Source organism: Bubalus bubalis, chromosome 22 (genome assembly GCF_019923935.1).
Source record: "Bubalus bubalis isolate 160015118507 breed Murrah chromosome 22, NDDB_SH_1, whole genome shotgun sequence".
Classification (NCBI taxonomy): domain Eukaryota; kingdom Metazoa; phylum Chordata; class Mammalia; order Artiodactyla; family Bovidae; genus Bubalus; species Bubalus bubalis.
The window spans coordinates 17,776,772-17,793,829 of NC_059178.1; the positions used below are offsets into that span (position 1 = coordinate 17,776,772).

At 43.7% G+C, this 17,058-nt stretch overlaps 1 protein-coding gene across 3 annotated transcripts in view; it reads right to left on the reverse strand.

The window, feature by feature from the left end:
- The window catches only part of SETBP1 (SET binding protein 1), a 407,482-nt gene that overhangs the window by 376,290 nt on the left and 14,134 nt on the right, over window positions 1–17,058 (reverse strand). For all 3 annotated transcript variants that reach the window (XM_025273717.3, XM_025273714.3, XM_025273715.3), the window contains exon 2: window positions 8,064–8,708. In XM_025273717.3, the coding sequence (XP_025129502.3) occupies window positions 8,064–8,546 (483 nt within the window). In that variant the 5' untranslated portion in view covers window positions 8,547–8,708. The remainder of the gene's footprint in view (window positions 1–8,063; window positions 8,709–17,058) is intronic.

Here is a 17,058-nt window from a genome sequence, read left to right on the forward strand (position 1 = left end):
TAGGACTTTAGAGACAAAGACACACTGCTGGTACAGACGGAGGCCCCTGGCCTTCTTAGGGCAAGATTCAGCGGGACACTGTGGAAGCTAGGAAGGAGCCCTAGAGGTTGTGTCATTGAAACCTGCCCTTAGTGCAGGACTCTGACTGGCTGTCCATGCTCCAACACGCTCCGACAGCAGCCTCAGCTTGCACCAAGGGCTCTCGACTTCACCAGACAGCACATAATTCAGAATCCTCCGTGCACTGGGTACAACTGCTAGTCCATGCGGGTGTTTGCGTGCTGTGTAAATCAGCACACTTCTTGGGAACCTTTGGCTCCACTGAGCTTCTGCCCTCCCCACTGGCCGCCTCTCCCTTTGGCCACTGGTTCTTCTTGTGGGGGTGGCAGGGGGCAGAGCCTTAATGCTACCTTCCAAGTCATCATCCTGAGAACCAAACAAGTTGAAACCATTTCCACAAAGTAGTCTGGTATGTGCAAATTATAATATGAATTTTTAGCTTACTGTGGATAAAAAATACCTCTTCATTGCCTCCTGGCTTTGATTTCTGTATGTAAGGCAGTCAGGAGCCTGAACCAATGCCTGCAGCCCAGGCTTCGAGAACTTCCCTGCCATATCCCCATGCTGTCTGCCTAGGCAGTCCTTAAGCAGTGACTTTCCAACCAAAGTGACTCATGTCTCAGGAACAAGGAAGGCAGGAGGGGACATCCTGGGATGTCCTGCATTCCAGCGTTTTGAAGGTGGGATGTTTTTCACTTAAAGTTGCAGGAATCAGAAGAATCAAAGGATGAGGCAGAGAAGGGCAAAAAGGAATTATTTATTTTGCCTTTTATTAAAGAGAAAAGAGGTAATGTAACTGAAGGTCAACTGGAAATGCAGATACGAGAGGACTTTTTGCATGCATAGAATGGATGACTGAGAAGAGGGGGTGACTGTACAAATGCTGGGAGTGAGGCAGGGATGCAAGGAAACACCAGCTGAACCCCATCTGGTCGTCCTTATGACGCTACTTTCAAAGTTTCATTTTGAGTCATGCTTTGAGCTCAGCAGCAATCCTGGTTTGGCAGATAAGTGACCACAAAGATAAAAGATTTTTATCAAAGATAAAAGACCTTTGAATTGACTTTAAATAAATCCCCATACCAATTCTTACTACCAAAAAAAATAATAGCATTAGAGGCATGTTTGATTAGTAGGTGCTTGTGCAAGCATCAGAAATAAGACACTGGTACTGCAACCCGCGTATCACAATTCAACATAGCCATGAGCAGTACAAAAACAGGATCAGCCGAAAGAAACATATGGCTTCTGAGACAGCCCACGCCTCTGAGCACCCAGCACAACTGCAGGGCACTGTGTGGCTAGCCATGCTGGTGCTGAGAGGGTCCTGTGGGTGAGCTGGAAGAGAGACACGCACAACAGGAATTAAAGTGGTGCATGCTGAGTGAGGTGCTGTGCTAAGCATACCAGGCACTTCCATCCCCACAAGACACCGGCAAGGAAGTGTTCCTATGACCGCTGGTTTTCACACAGTTAGGTAACAGCTTCGAGGGGTTGAGAGACTTGTTTAATGTCACAGGGGACCAACTTCTAGTGCGGTTCTCTGCAGAGAACCTGGTCTGGAATCAGGGCCGGCAATCTTTCTAACAGATCCCTTATTTCTTATCTGAACAGTTCAAGGAACGAATGACTCTCCATCCAGAACAGAACACAGTTTTCCTACTTTTACTTTAACAGGTTTATCTTCAAAGGTATGGAGTTCACCGAAGAAGGTTCCTTGTTGAACTCCAAAGTGAAACTAACAACAGCGGGAAAGAGCCAGCAAGGTGCTGTGGACTCCCCGGGAATCCCTCACACAGGAGAAAAGGAAGAAGCACACAAGGAAGAAAGAGGGGAACCAAACGTTCCCAGAATATCCTCATGGAATGCAAGCTCGATAAACCTCCCCACTTTGTAAGCTCAATTCTGACGTCTGCTCCCATGATTTTAGGCCTTTTAACACTGGGGCAAAAAGGAAATGATCCGATGACAGAACAGTAGGTCCCAAAGAGAGGTCAACAATTTTGTTTATAGTAACTAGTTTTCTTAAAGGGGAAGACTTGCCTCATCTAACAGAATGACTCTTAAAGTTTCCAGTTTTTAGAAGAGAAATAAGGTTTCAGAGGTCAATAGCTGTTTTTTTGTTTTTTTTTAACATGCAAAAAACTGAAATTCAGGAAAGTAAAGCATTCTTATTAAAGCTGTTATTAACAGAGGCAGAGATGGTGCCCAGGGCTCCTGTCCCCAAGCCCAGTGTCCTTTCCCAAACACCAACTCCAGATGTTAAATATTACCTGCTGCTTGATACAATTACTTTGTGGAAAAGGTTTTTAGCTATAAAATAACTACAGAGAAACGTATCAGGAAACAAAATTTTCAGGTACTCTGATGAATAAAGAGGAACATGCTGCTTAAAATAAAAAATCGATAGAAAATATAAAATTAAACAAGGCAAATTCAGCTTCTTATGAAGAAATGCTGGCCAAACCTACTCTCCCAGTCAGATTGAGGGTGTTGTAGGGGAGCCCATGCACCCTGGAGTTCAAAGCCTCACATTCACAAGCACTGAAATAGGGACGGCAAGCCTTCAGTCAAGCAATGCACCTCTAAGTGACCAGAGAAGGTGCTGGGCAAATGATAGTGAGAGAGGGACACCTGAACCCTAAGCGGGGTGGAAGGCTCTCGTGGGTGCTCAGGACCACCCATCAGAGTGCAGGAGGAAGTGGTGCAGTACCAGAGGTCCAGCAGTCTGAGCCACCTTCCATCCCTGCCCAACACACCCTCTAAACTGCTACAACCATAGCGAGTCAAGTGAGAAATGTGCTTCTCACAAGCCTACAGGGAAAATGGAGAGCCGTGGTGCAGCCCTCCTAACTCACAAGTGGATCACTTTCATGCCTCTCTGCCCTAGATCGCTCTTATTATGTTCCCTGGACCTGCAACCCTTCCTTTCTGCAGTTCAAAGTCTGCAGAGTACTCCCATTATTTACAGAATTAAATGCAAACTCATTTACTTATTTGATATTCATCACTCTCTGCAATCTGATGCCAGACTCCCTTCCCATCTACATCACCTAAAAAACTCTTTTTCCTCTTCATACTTTGTGGGTTTGACACAAGGAGGGTGCTATTTGAAGGATGAATAAATGAATTTATAACCTATTAGAATTCCTAAGATAGGGTTATGAGTACTTAGAAGAAAATACAGGTTCTTTCCACACATATATGATGATGTTCTATGTGGGGTTACTGAGAAGGAATCCTGAACATCTTCCTAGGACCATGTCAGACTCTGAGGAATATGAGATTGCTAGAGAAAATCAGTTCTCCTGATGAAGCTGGGTAAAGGTGAACATTAAGTCCAAAAAAACAAAATAGAAGTTGCATTTTGGTCAAAAGCAAATAATAATCCATAAGCAGAATAAAGGAAAAAAATAAGACTTTAACTCATGACACTTTGAAACACTTGGAATTAAAGACAGTATACCAGCTCATGGTCTTGCCACCCTAACCAGGTGGGAAAGTAGGAGAGAAATGCCCTCAAGCTGGATCCTCACCTTCCAGCAGCCCTTTCCAGTGTGGGCACTTGGGGCCTGGACTCCAGCATTGGCCAAACAGTCTAGGAGAACTGACTTCAAAGGCCAACCCTGCTCCTGCTTATGTGAAGCCACTGAGCCTCAATTTCCTCATCTGTAAATAAATCTCTCTCATCCAACAGGACTGTTATAAGGACTAATAGAGAAAGCAAATACAGATAAAAGAGTTAGCTGAAGGTCTGCCATGTGGCTCAAAAAATTGGAACTGTAACTATGACATGTACAATGTACATTTCCCATCTTTTAAAAAAATCTTCCATTGGGTTATATCATGTGGAAACTATCATCTCTATTTGGCAGATGAGGAAACTGGGGCTTCAGCAAGGTTATACTCCAAATCCAGAATCACAAAGCCTGTTGGTGCTATTAGCCATGCCACACTTCCAACCTTGGGTCACTGTATAGTCCTTGTCTCAGAACCCCCTCTCCTTTTCATGCCATTGAATCTGGTGAGTGTCGACTCCCACAGAAAGTCCTCAGAAAGAGGAGAGCTGCTAAGCTCTGTCCAGCTAAGAGCCTCTTAAAAACCTGTCACTGCTAGAATATTTTAAGTTCACATGTTATACCTGAACTTGCTTCTAGAGATTCATTCTCATATTCTCTATTGTTTTTATTGCACAACCTGGAGGGGAAATAGAAGAAGCTTACAAAATAATTCCACTTACCTGAGTCAGTCTAAGATGTAACAACATGGGTGCTGTGATAAACAGCAAGGTGCATTTATAGGATCCATCTGCAACCCAGGATCTGCCCAAAGGACAATTCTGAGGCCCTGAAATTCTGAATTCTCTTCTCAGTCACCACTTCTTACCAAATGCTGCTCTTACACATCACATAAATCAATTCATCATAAATCCTCTACCAGACAGCATCTCAAGTGTCATCCCAAGTTTACTTGGAAGGGAGGTGACCTGTCCACTGGTTAGACAAGTCCATGCATCCTTGAGCCAGTGAAGTGGTATTTTCATGGGTCCCTCCTAACATCCTACTACTGACGTGACCATGTTACCTGAAAATCTATAACAATTCTCCAGTTTGGAAGATTGGGTCTAGGTTTGAAATTCAGAATAAAGCTCTTAAGGATACCACACACAGCAGCAGCAGAACATGTACAAACAGAAATAGAAGAGAACTAGCTGTGATATGTAAGGAATGCCATAATTATCCTATAGAACTTTCCTTTTACAAAAAAAAAAAAAAAAAAAACAATGAAAAAGCAAATCATTTGGGATCCAATATAAGCTGTCTTTGCCTAAGGCTGCCAAACAATGACTTGAACAAAACTGATTGGTCTGCAAAAGTACAACAAACACAAACAAACAACAACACAAAGCACATAATGATTAACACTCATTTTCCCAGCCTCCAAGTTTGGAGGATAAATTTTTCAAAACAAAATGAGATAAAACAAAATCCTTGTAATCCTAAAACTCCCTGCCCTTCCCCTGAGTCAAGGGTCAACAAGTGTTTCTGGTAAAAACCAGATAGCAGATAGTTTAAGCTCTGAGGGCCATACACTCTCTGTCACAACTACTCAACTCTGCTGTCGAAGTGCAAAAGTAGCCGTAGCCAAAATATAAATAAATAGATGTGGCTCCATTCCAATGAAACTGTATTTAAGGACATTGAAATTTGAATTTCATATAATTTTCCCATGTTACAAAATATTATTCTCTTTTTTATTTTTTCCCAACCATTCTTTGCTTGCAAGCTGTACAAAAATAGGCAGGGGGCTGAATTTTGCCCACAGACTAGTTTACCAACCCTGCTCTAAGTCAGCATATATGATCAGATGACACCCAAGGAGGCATCTCCACTCAATCAAGGACCAGCTCAACAGAGCTGTTTTCTAAGTGCTTAGCAAAAGACCTGACTCCCAGGGATCACTCTATGTACACTTCTTCAATGAGCAACTTGCCTCACAATAAAAGATCCAGAAGACTAGATTTTAGAGTAAGACACTGACCTAATGCTTACAAAATGCCATCCTCATCCTTTTCCCTGTTCCAAATTAATGATCATGTAGTTCCCATTCATACAAATAAATTCTGCATGCTCATTCCACTGAACTTTTCTGTACAAATGGTAGGCAAGGTTTCCACCTCTCCACCTTAGCTCCAGCTTTTGCTTACTCCTTGCTGGAAAAACAACAGGAACTAAAAGAGTAATAAACTTACCATACTAATCCAATATAGATCAGAGAACTTCCTATCATCTAGCAAATGATTAAGACCGAGTACTGATAACTTTATTTGTAAATCTCTGAAAAGTATCAGCTCTAGACATAATGTAGAAAGGATACAGAAATAAAATATGAAGCAATTTTCATAGATATTCCCATTACAGAACCAGCATAACACAACATTATTCATTTAATTTCAGCCCTCCCCCTTTTTCTCTCCACCTCCAATTGCTCAGGCTTAGAAATGCACACTTAGTCGGTCACATATTCAAAGAAGCAATTTCATCTCTCTTTCCAATGACGTACACAAAGGGCATCCAACTTTTTGGGTGAGAATCACCAGCCTGAGAATTTCAGATATGAGAGTGGAGGTCCACTGCACATTTCAGCTTTGAAATCATCCCTGTGTCACAAATTCCAGAGTTTTATTCTGGGGCATTCCAATAGACAGATGCCTATATTTGGGAACAGTCTTCTGGCCTTAAGGAAGTAGTACTGATCAGGACAACTTACTCTTTCTAGGATTGTGAATTTTGGTTTGCACACCCTAAACTGTGGGCTGCTGCTCAAATTCTGGCGGTGATGGTGATGAAGGGAAAACAGTTCCCACAGTTTTCAAGACTGCTCTCCCCCACAAAAATCCAACAATACTCTTTGTGCCATCTCAGTGACCAACGACAAAGATATTCATTTTCAAAGCTGAAAAGACTTCAACTCCAAAGCAAAATTTAACTTTCTAAGTGGAGCCTGCTTGCATTTCTTTGCATTTGCTTGCAAAAATCTCAAAAGTTTCCATGTACATATAGATACTCTTTGATTTTATATCAGAGAACCCAGAAAGCATCGCAAAGTTGTAAATGGGGACAGGAGAGGTGAAAGCACTTACCTCTATGCTAGGTAAAAACACACCAATTTCTAAAGATTTTTTTTGTGTTCCAAATGTTAAAGAAGATATCAACTGCCCTGGCTTGCTCAGGATTGAAGGGGGTCCTGGATACAGGACTTTCTGTTTGAAAACCAGGTTAATCTGGGCAAACTAAAAGTGTTGGCCACCCAGAAAAGTCTTTTCTAGTCCAATTTTTTTTTTTTTAACTGCAACAAATCAGCCAATACACCTAGCATGAGGAAAGGCACAGCCCAACTAAAGAAACAACATGATTCTTAGCAGTTTATTGAAAATGACTACACCAAAGCTCAAAAACCACTGGCAACAGAAAAACTAGATTATTTCTGGGCTATAAAGGAGAAAGCTTCATTCATATGGGCCATTTTACCTTCCATCATGCCCAGAGTCCAAATATTAATAAATAAGATGTGAGAGAATTACAAAGACTCTGGTTAACATCCACAACCTAAAACTCCAAAACTCTTGTCAACAAGAGGACTCCTTTCAGAGCTGTTCACAAGACCCAGAGATTCTTGGATAAAAACTTTCTAGACTAGGGCAACCCTCTGCTATCACAGCTGAGTGCCACACCCTTCCCAGGAAAGGAGGTCTCTGTAACCCTCTGCAACACAAAACAAAACCTTAGATCCATACATTCAACCACACTATATCACTAATCACCTAGAGATCTGTTTTCCACACCCACATCGACTTTTATGAGGAAAATGACAACACACTGAGTTCATCCAACACCACCTGAGAAGTCCACAACGTGTTAGACAAAGCCTCAGCAGGCCCCTGTCCCTTCCGTTTCTCCAGCGCCAGCTCAGAAGCTCACCACTGGCTCCTGGGAAGATGATCTCTCAGCTAAGAAGAGCCTCAATTTACTATGAAGACTGGGCTTCCTCACTCAAGTAAGCAACTTGTCTATTTTATAAAGATGTACAGAAATGACTAAAACCAAAAGGGTGTTATAACGGTGCTTGACTGTTCTGAATGACCAAAATTTTCAACTTCCTACTCTTCACTATGAGAATCAATGTAAATATCAAACCAAAAAAAAAAACCAAAAAGCACCCTCAAAATTCTCTCACAGCTAGCCAGATCTGACCCAGCCAATTGGCTGCTACACAATAAGAACTTCCAGGAATATAATTGTAGTTTTTTTCATTTTGTTTTCAGTCAGTAGAAACCATAATATTAAACTGGATACTATACCAAGACACAGAAGACATTTTCTGTAGGCCACAAGTGTTCCATCAGAGAAATGAGTAATTTATAAATAAGCAAGTAGCCCCTTAACAGTTGAGGATAAAACAGCAAAAACAAACCGAAACACCTAGTCGACAGGGATCCCTACCTTCTTTTTGGAGTGGCTTCTGTCCTCCTCCTTTGTGGCTTTGCTATTTTTCCCAGCACGGGACACCTTCTGGTCCGACTGCTTGATGGTGATCTTGATCTCAGGCGGGCATATATAGTTCTCCAGATTCTTTGGGGGTTTCTTAGCCCGTTTTGTGGTCTGAATTTTCAGCTTCAGACTCCCCTCTGTGAAATTGGCCTCCTTGATAGAAAACTCCTGTTCTTCCAGGCCATCTCCTGCCACCCATTTTTCACTGTCTGCATTGGAGTTGGAATCCACATCCCGCCCTGAGCCCAGTTCATCCTCCTCCTCTGGCTCCATGCGTTCTCCACCTGCTGGGATTCCCTTCCCAGTCTCCGGAGCAGACAGCAAAGGTTCTCCTGTACAGCTAGGAGTAGTCGAGGGCTTGGCTGAGGAGACTGGCAGGAATTCCGACTCACTCCCCCTTTGCCGGGAGCCACTTAAGACTTCCCTGGACTCCATGACAATCCTCCAGTTGCCAAGAGTTCTCAGGAGGGAGACAGGGAAAAGGGAAAGGTGAGAAGAGACGGCACCCAAAATTCCAAGGAGAAAGTGGTCCGGCTGGGCTCAGAGCCCCAGGGAAGGAGACACCGTGAGGTTGTTCAGAAGAGATCAGATCTGCAACTGAGAAGCAGAGAGATAATTAGCCATGGCAGGCAGGAAAAAATGACCCCCAAAGAGAACTCAAACTAAGTTCCAGAAGTCCCATCCTACTTATCTATGGCATTAGAAAAAGAAAAAAAAAAAAAAATGATTTGAAAGAAATCAAACCAGAAAGTGCACATCCCCAAATTGTATTATATGGGAGCAGAGGGGGAGACACATGCACAGACACAGTCTTTCACTGAATTGTTACTAATTTTTATGGTTGTGGGTCCAAGAATAAAGAGAGATGAGTCCTCCAGTCCAGTAACAAGCTAGATGCTTCTTATACCAAAGCCACAGCCGGCTGAGTCACCATCAAAGCCAACTATGACGAAAGGAAGTCTAAGTGCTGATACTCAGGTCTGTGGAAATTGCACCTGGCTGGCTTCTTGCACAACTTCCCTCTCACATGTGAAGAACAGTCTGCAAAGCTGAACACAGTCCTGGGCTGCCTGGCCCAAGCTCTCCATCCCCTCAGAAGAAGAGCTTCTGGACTGTTCTTTCTTTATCATCTTTCATTGTGAATTATTTTAATCATGCACGTGTCTTGCCTTTATTTCTTAAAACAAATGCAAAGCTGAGGTGAAGGTTTGTAAAAGGAAAACAAAAAGAGTTCAGTAAGAAATTACTTCTAATGCTGTGATTAATGCAAAACAAATGCTAAATGTGTTTCTGACACAAAAGTTTTTTAATCGCTATCTATCTTTTAGATAAAAATAACCACCCGAGACAGTTTTAATTCCCTTCCTAGCCCTTAAATAAAGTGGCATTATATCTACATGACAACAAAAAAAGAGAGAGGGAGAGAGGGAGCATTTCACAGGCCTTTGGAAGTGTCAGGAATCCCTGCAAGATTTTTTATTCTCCCTTTCTCTTCACCAAGCTATCCTTCACCCTTATTCACTCCATGTCCCATTATTCCCAACTTTATACTCATCACTTTAAAGCTCAAAAGAAAGCCCAAATGCTCATTTTCAAGAGAAAACTTCAAGCCCTGGGGCTGCCCTGAACTTCAAGACATCATCTCCTTCTACCCCAGCTGTAGATAAGGTTACAACCAAGCCTTCACAATGGCCACTCAGCAGAAGACACTGCAGCATACCCTAGACTGTTAGCTTTGAGCCCATCATTTAAGGACTTGACCAGCAAATGTGCCCACCAGAAATTTACAGAAATGCCCACAAAGACACATTTAGAACAGCCAAGAACTGGAAATCGAGCAGGTACCTCCACCCTCGGGGATCAGTAGATTTTCAGCTGACGCCCTGTGAGGAAGCCAGTCAGCAAGGCAGCAGGGCTTCAACATGGACCCTGCTCCCCAGAGAAGCCCAGGAACATAATCGGCTCCTGGGAACTACTTAGCCCCGCAGGAAGACATGTTTACAGTTGCTTCCACTTGGGGGAAAACCCAACGAATGCAGCACCTCTGCAAAGAAGTGGCTGTTTGGTGAGAGCATCCTCTCCAAAGCTGTCAACACTGAACAGCAACCTGTGTCCCATGCTACAAGAGGGCCAAAGTCCCCACTGAGGAGCAGAGGAGGGCAGTTAGACCAGTTGACCCTTCATGCTTTCTTTACTAGTGAGGTTCCTATTTCATCTAGACTGATCTGCCTACTTGCCCAAAACCTTAGATAATTTTTAAAAAGTCATATTCAAGTCAATATTCATTGAGGCCTCTCTTATTGGTGTCAGATAAACACACTGCTGTTGGAGGCATCAGGATGCCTGAGAACCTGTCCCTGCTTACCGTTACTGCAAAAGCCCAGTAGGTCTGTCTCATTTTGTGCATTAGATTCATACAAATCGGCAGCCATGCTTCTTATGGCAGCAGTGTTCAGTGGTTTGCTCCCTCTGACAGGGATCTCCAGTGTAGCATTTTAATATCCTGGTACCTACCTACAAAGCATTGGGAAAGGCAATGGCACCCCACTCCAGTACTCTTGCCTGGAAAATCCCATGGACAGAGGAGCCTGGAAGGCTACAGTTCATGGGGTCGCTAAGAGTCGGACACGACTGAGCGACTTCACTTTCACTTTCACTTTTCACGTTCATGCATTGGAGAAGGAAATGGCAACCCACTCCAGTGTTCTTGCCTGGAGAATCCCAGGGACGGGGAAGCCTGGTGGGCTGCCGTCTATGGGGTTGCACAGAGTCGGACACGACTGAAGTGACTTAGCAGCAGCAGCAGCAACTTACAAAGCATACTTTGGTCAGAGCAAAAGCTGAGGCATATTCTCCATAAAAAGTTCCTAAACTAAATCTATTTGGACCTTTGAACCAGAGTAGGCCAACAGCTATTGCCAATTCTGTGATGAGAGAAAAGAAGGTAAAATCTAAACTTTAGAGGAATAGATAGGAGTACGAGGTAGATGAATTCTCAGTATTGAGAAAGTATCTTCCATTTAAATAATGATTCACTTCAGAGTTTCTTGTATTTAGTAGTATAAATCAGTAGCTAATGAATATAGGACACAAAGTTCCAAAACTTAAAACTCAAATAGTAAGAGATCCACAAAAACTGAAAATTCAACATTTTTTCTTTCAGTCCTCAAGTCAAGATCCTAAGAAACGATTAATATACAAGTTTTTTCCTCAAGCAGCTTATACTCTTGAAGAGAGACTTGAAAAACAAAACAGAGAAGATTTTCACCTCCTATAATAAAGGATAGAAACAAAGGGAAGAGAAAGGGTTTTCCTCTTGGGCAAGGTGTAGACAGAGAGGAAACTACACAGGAAGGCCTCAAGAGAGCATTTGATCTTGAGGGGCTTCAGTAAGTAAAATGGGAAGAGGGGAGACATGGAAGACAGGAGGGACAGCATGAGGCAAGACCCAGCCAGGAGCGCACAGAGTTGCGTTCAGGAAAGAGAAAGCCGAGGTTCGACTAGTAAGTGCGGCACAATTGGGAACTGGTGAGAGAAAAAAGGTTACAGCCATATCACCCTTGGACGGCATGCCGCTAATGAGCTGGATTTTATCTTACGGACAGTGGGAAGCCATTTAAGTAGGTGATGTCAGTAGGCAAGGGGTATTTGCAAAGCTATGCTTTAGAAAGATAAATTAAGGGAACCCGATATTAGAGACAGGGGGACCATCAAGAGGCGTGGCTCAAATCCGATTCTTGTTGCAAGAGGACCAACCCAAGGCAGCGTGAGTATTACCTGATGAACACTAGAGATGAAACCATAATGCAGTTTCAAATAATCCCATGCAGGAACACATCAATTCCAGACTTTCCATACTTGTCTACCCTAAGAATTCAGTCTTACAGCTCACTAGCCATCAAGCTGCATTCCCTATTCAAGTCAAACCAGTCTCCACAGCAGCATTACACACTCAGAGTTCTTTCCGCCTTGATATTTTTATAGAATCTCTTCTTATATCCTCTCTCAACCATCCAGGCAATGCCTGGCATACAACTGGTGTTTTCCAAATGTTTGTTGTATGCAGGAATGAATGGACAAAGGAACAAGCAGATCCCAAGCCTTCCCACCTTTCAGGGTCATGCCCAAGTCTTCACTTCTCCATGACAACATATTGCAAACTCTGAACCACAGCACTCACTCCCTGGCCTGACTGAACACTGCTTGCAGCTGCAGAGCTTGCCACTAAATACTAGTCATACGTGGTCTCCTCATTGTTTCCAGGATACAAATCTTATTTTCCTTTCTTGATTGCAACTCAGGCTCAGGCTGAGGTCGATGATGGCTATACAACACTTAAATTAGCTTCAGCACCCAATGCAGGATGGGGCACAGGGAGGACTTCCTGAAGTTCTCTCTGAATGAAAATGAATTAGCCCCTGACAGCTCATCAAAGTCCTGTGGTTCAAACGACTCCAACTGCAGATCCACCCAGGCAGGCGGCCCCTGCACAGTTCGCTGTCTATGCCCCTCATAGCCACATGCAAGAGAGACACTTTCAAAAGTAAAGAGCAAAGACATAAACCTTCTGTTTACTACACCAACACACAAAGCCGCTGTTCTCCTTTGGCCTTCTCCCAGCACGTAGCTGTCACCCCAGATTCACAGGTCCAGTTTTTTTGGTGCATCCGGGAAAACACTGGGAGTCCTCTTATGGCACCACCAGCCAACGTACCCCGTGAGCACACGCACACACTCACGCACACACTCAGACGAAAGTGAAAACAAAAGCAAGGTGAAAACCGTTCGCCTTGTCACATTCCAGCAGCCAGTGGCTCCCCCAGAGTGGGCAGCGCACAAAGGATACTTTGTGCTGGCTCAGGCCTCCAGGCCAACAACAGTTAACCCGTCTGTGGCTGATTGCAGGACCTGAGGTGAGAGAAGCACTATAGGTACAATAACATGCGCTTAGGAAATGAGCGCTCAGCAGGTCCCGGGGGAATAGAGGGGCGCAGGGAAGGATGTGCTGGGGAAAATACTGAGAAAGCAATCCAGAGACTGGGCCTGCCTTTCCCCAACAGTGAGGTGCTGAGTCCCTTACTTCGTACTTATCTCAGCAATGAATGCAACAAGACCAAGGTCTCTTCCATACTCTAGACTGTGTAATTACACCCAGCACGGTCATAGGCCTATGAGACACTCCAAAGTGGGTACTGTGAGCCTACAGAATTATTTGTCCGAGGGCCAAGGGGAATCTTGCTTGGCTCTATGTGCTTCACGACCCAGATGTGTTCCAGGGAGTAAGTACATCCTCTCTTCTCCATGATCTGTAAAATGGAAGAATTTTTCCTAGTCTAGAACACATTCTCCACCTGCAGCCTTGAGGGAACTCTTACTATTCCCGGAACTTGGTGTAAATGCCAATTCTCAAGCCCCACCCATGGCTGCAGGGATAGACCCAGCACTCTGGCTGGTACCAAGCCCTCTAGGAAGTTCTAATGGGCTTAGACTTTGCCTGGTCTATGTGCTTACCCCTACCAACTGACTTTACCAAAAAGCACTACTACTTTATATTTAAAGGGAATTCTCGCTTACCGTTCATCAGTGGCATTTTATTCATCTATGCAATCCCAACACCTAGAACAGTGCCCAGTGAATAATGGGCACTTGAGAAATGTTGGTTGATTGAATTAATAAATACACAAATCTCCTCGTGCTGGGCTTCCCAGGGTTATCTACCTCTCCCATCTGCTTTGCTTCCAGGGCACATTCAGACCATCATCACGCTGACCAGTGCTTTCCAAAGTGTCAGCCTGGTGGAACTGATACAGCCCTTCGCTTATATACTGCTACTGCTGCTGCTAAGTCACTTCAGTTGTGTCCGACTCTGTGCAACCCCATAGACAGCAGCCCACTAGGCTCCGCCGTCCCTGGGATTCTCCAGGCAAGAACACAGGAGTGGGTTGCCATTTCCTTCTCCAATGCATGAAAGTGAAAAGTGAAAGTGAAGTCGCTCAGTCGTGTCCGACTCCTAGCGACCCCATGGACTGTAGCCCACCAGGCTCCTCCATCCATGGGATTTTCCAGGCAAGAGTACTAGAGTGGGGTGCCAGGGCCTTCTCCATCACTTATATAACAGGAGTCAAAAGATGTGGACTCTGGACCTAGTTCTGACACCTAGGATCCCTCATAAGACTCTTTTAGCCTCACTGTCTCATCAATAAAATGGGGGGAAAGATGACTTCCTGATCTTCCTCATTATAGTTTTTTATCTTTTTTTCTAATGGAACTACATGCTTCTTATAAGTTTTTTAAATAACACATACAACTCATAAGGTCTTAAAGGCAAACAATGACAAATATCGGAAGAGTCTGCTGCCTCATTCCTGACCTTTCCCAAACTCCCCCAGAGCTCCACATCCTCACCCCTACCTCAGCTCCTTATTCTGCAAATTCCATAAAGCTGGACATGTCTTTCATCTTTACATTGTGGAAGACAGTAGGCTGCCCATATAATCCTCAGGCCAGAACTTTTTCCCCTCAAAACTCTGTAGAATGTCTTCTAGAACTTAAAGAAGAGAAAATGGAAGCCAGTCTGGTTTTGTTTCCTTTCTAGACAATGAGTTTTGTGCTTTTCTAATTGAAATTTTGTTTATTATAATACAATTTTATTAATGACAAAATGAGGAATGTGGATCTTACTTATTTTTCCTGGAACAGAGTGAGACTTTTGGATCTGAAGTGCAGGTTATTTCTAATTCAGAATCATTCCCTTCAATTATTCCTTTAGCTATTTCTTCTATTCAGTGGTTCTGTCTTTCTTTTTCTTTTACCTCAGTTTAGAACTCTACTCTCTGTTCTCCATTTCTCTCATTTTCTCTCTCACTGTTTTTATTTCTTTATTTTGCATCATGCGAGAGCCTTCCCTAATCTAAGGTCCATAACACCAATTTAATTTTGTCTTTCATCCTCCCTTTGCAGATTGACCTCACTGTGGATGTTTAATTTTGCATTACACATTTTGCATCCCTGCGATCTTTCTTACTTTATCCATCCTTTCTGCTAATTTTGATGCTTTTTCATCTCATAATGCTCTCTCTTTGCTACTTTATGGTCCTTCCACCCCACCCGCCCCGGGAGACAAGGGGCGGGGCATTGGGGGGTGGGGGGTGGTCATGATTTTTCCTGTTGCAGATGTCTGGTAGCAATCTAAAATTTCTATTTTGCTACTGTTGTAAATAATATCATAATACTATTCTTTCTTCCTTGTTCTGAGTGCTAGGGCTGGTGCTCAGCCACTCAGTCATACCCAGCTCTCTGTGACCACATGGACTGTAGCCCTCCAGGCACCTCTGCCCATGGAATTTTTCAGACAAGAATACCGCAATGGGTTGTCATTTCCTCCTTCAGGGGATCTTCCCAACCCAGGAATCGAACCTGCATCTCCTTCCTTGACAGGCGGATTCTTTACCACTGACCTACCTGGGAAGCCCTTGTTCTGAGTGTTTCATCCCTAAGGTCTTGTGTTTTATTCTTTCTCTTTACTCACTCTCTAATGAAGAAAAAGCCATGCAAGGCAGCCTTGGTCTACAAAGAAAGTACTAGACAGCTTTTTGACTCTACCTTCTATTCAGCTTGAAGTCAATCAAGTCCTCCTCTCAGAGCTATGGCTGTTATCAGTGATCTGGTCACCTCAGTTCCTCGCAAACAGTGGTGTGCTAGGGCTCATTAGAGCCCATCCACGTGAGTTCTTCCCAACTCCACCTTCAATAGTGTCAAGTTGATAGCTTGAAAATCAGCTATGGTGGGGGTGTTTATACTACAAGAACAGCAAACTTAACAAATCAGGGCTTAAAAAAAAAAAAAAAATCTGGAGAACAAAGCGTTAAGCATTTACACCGATAGCAAACATCTACATACTACTTTTTGCAGATTCTTCCGTCAGTTTCTGTACAACTCCGAATAGCTGAAATGCACAATGTGCACTGTCCCAGAGAATCTTTAGGTCTTCCTCAGAACTTTCCTTGAGGAAATGTCTCTGCCCAGAAGTCAAAATCTCCTCCCAAACCTCCTCGTCCAGTCTTGCCTATGTTCTCTGAAAGCTGTAGACTTTGAGAATATGTATAATGATATCAGGGAAGAGACAGTCTTTGGTCATTTTATTCAAGTTGTCCATGCGGAAGATCTGATGACGGCCTAGTTTTCTTGTTGACAGAAATTGTAAGTTTCTGATCTCAGAGGGACAAACTGTGTAAAAGGATGGAGTGTGAGCCTCTGTGGCTTCAGATAGGGAAGCAACTGTATTTTCAACTGAGGCTCGTCGGCATATGTAAGAATCCCTTTTCAAATTCCAGCAAGAGATGGATCATCTGTCTGACTTCTGCATTGGAGTGGTTGAGCGTTCATCTTTCTACGTGTCTTCTAAGGTATTTAGGTGGAGAGTCAGAAGTGGCCCTTTCCTCTTGAGGGACTTTACATGTGTCTGGGATCCTCTTTGGAGAAGGCAATGGCAACCCACTCCAGTACTCTTGCCTGGAAAATCCCATGGATGGAGGAGCCTGGTGGGCTGCAGTCCATGGGGTCACTAAGAGTCGGGGACAACTGAGCGACTTCACTTTCACTTTTCACTTTCGTGCATTGGAGAATGAAATGGCAACCCACTCCAGCATTTTTGTCTGGAGAATCCCAGGGACAGAGGAGCCTAGTGGGCTGCCGTCTATGGGGTCGCACAGAGTCGGACACGACTGAAGCGACTTAGCAGCAGGGATCCTCTTTTGTCCCCTTGAGTTAATGCCTTTTCATTATTCAGGCCCTGGTCTGAAAGTCTACCTGCTACAGAAGCACAGAGTAAAAGCTCCATAAACACCGATAAAGTGATCAAGCAATCCAACCCATGTTGTTGTTGTTTAGCCACTAAGTCATGTTTGACTCTTTTCTGACCCCACGGATTACAGTCCACGAGGCTCCT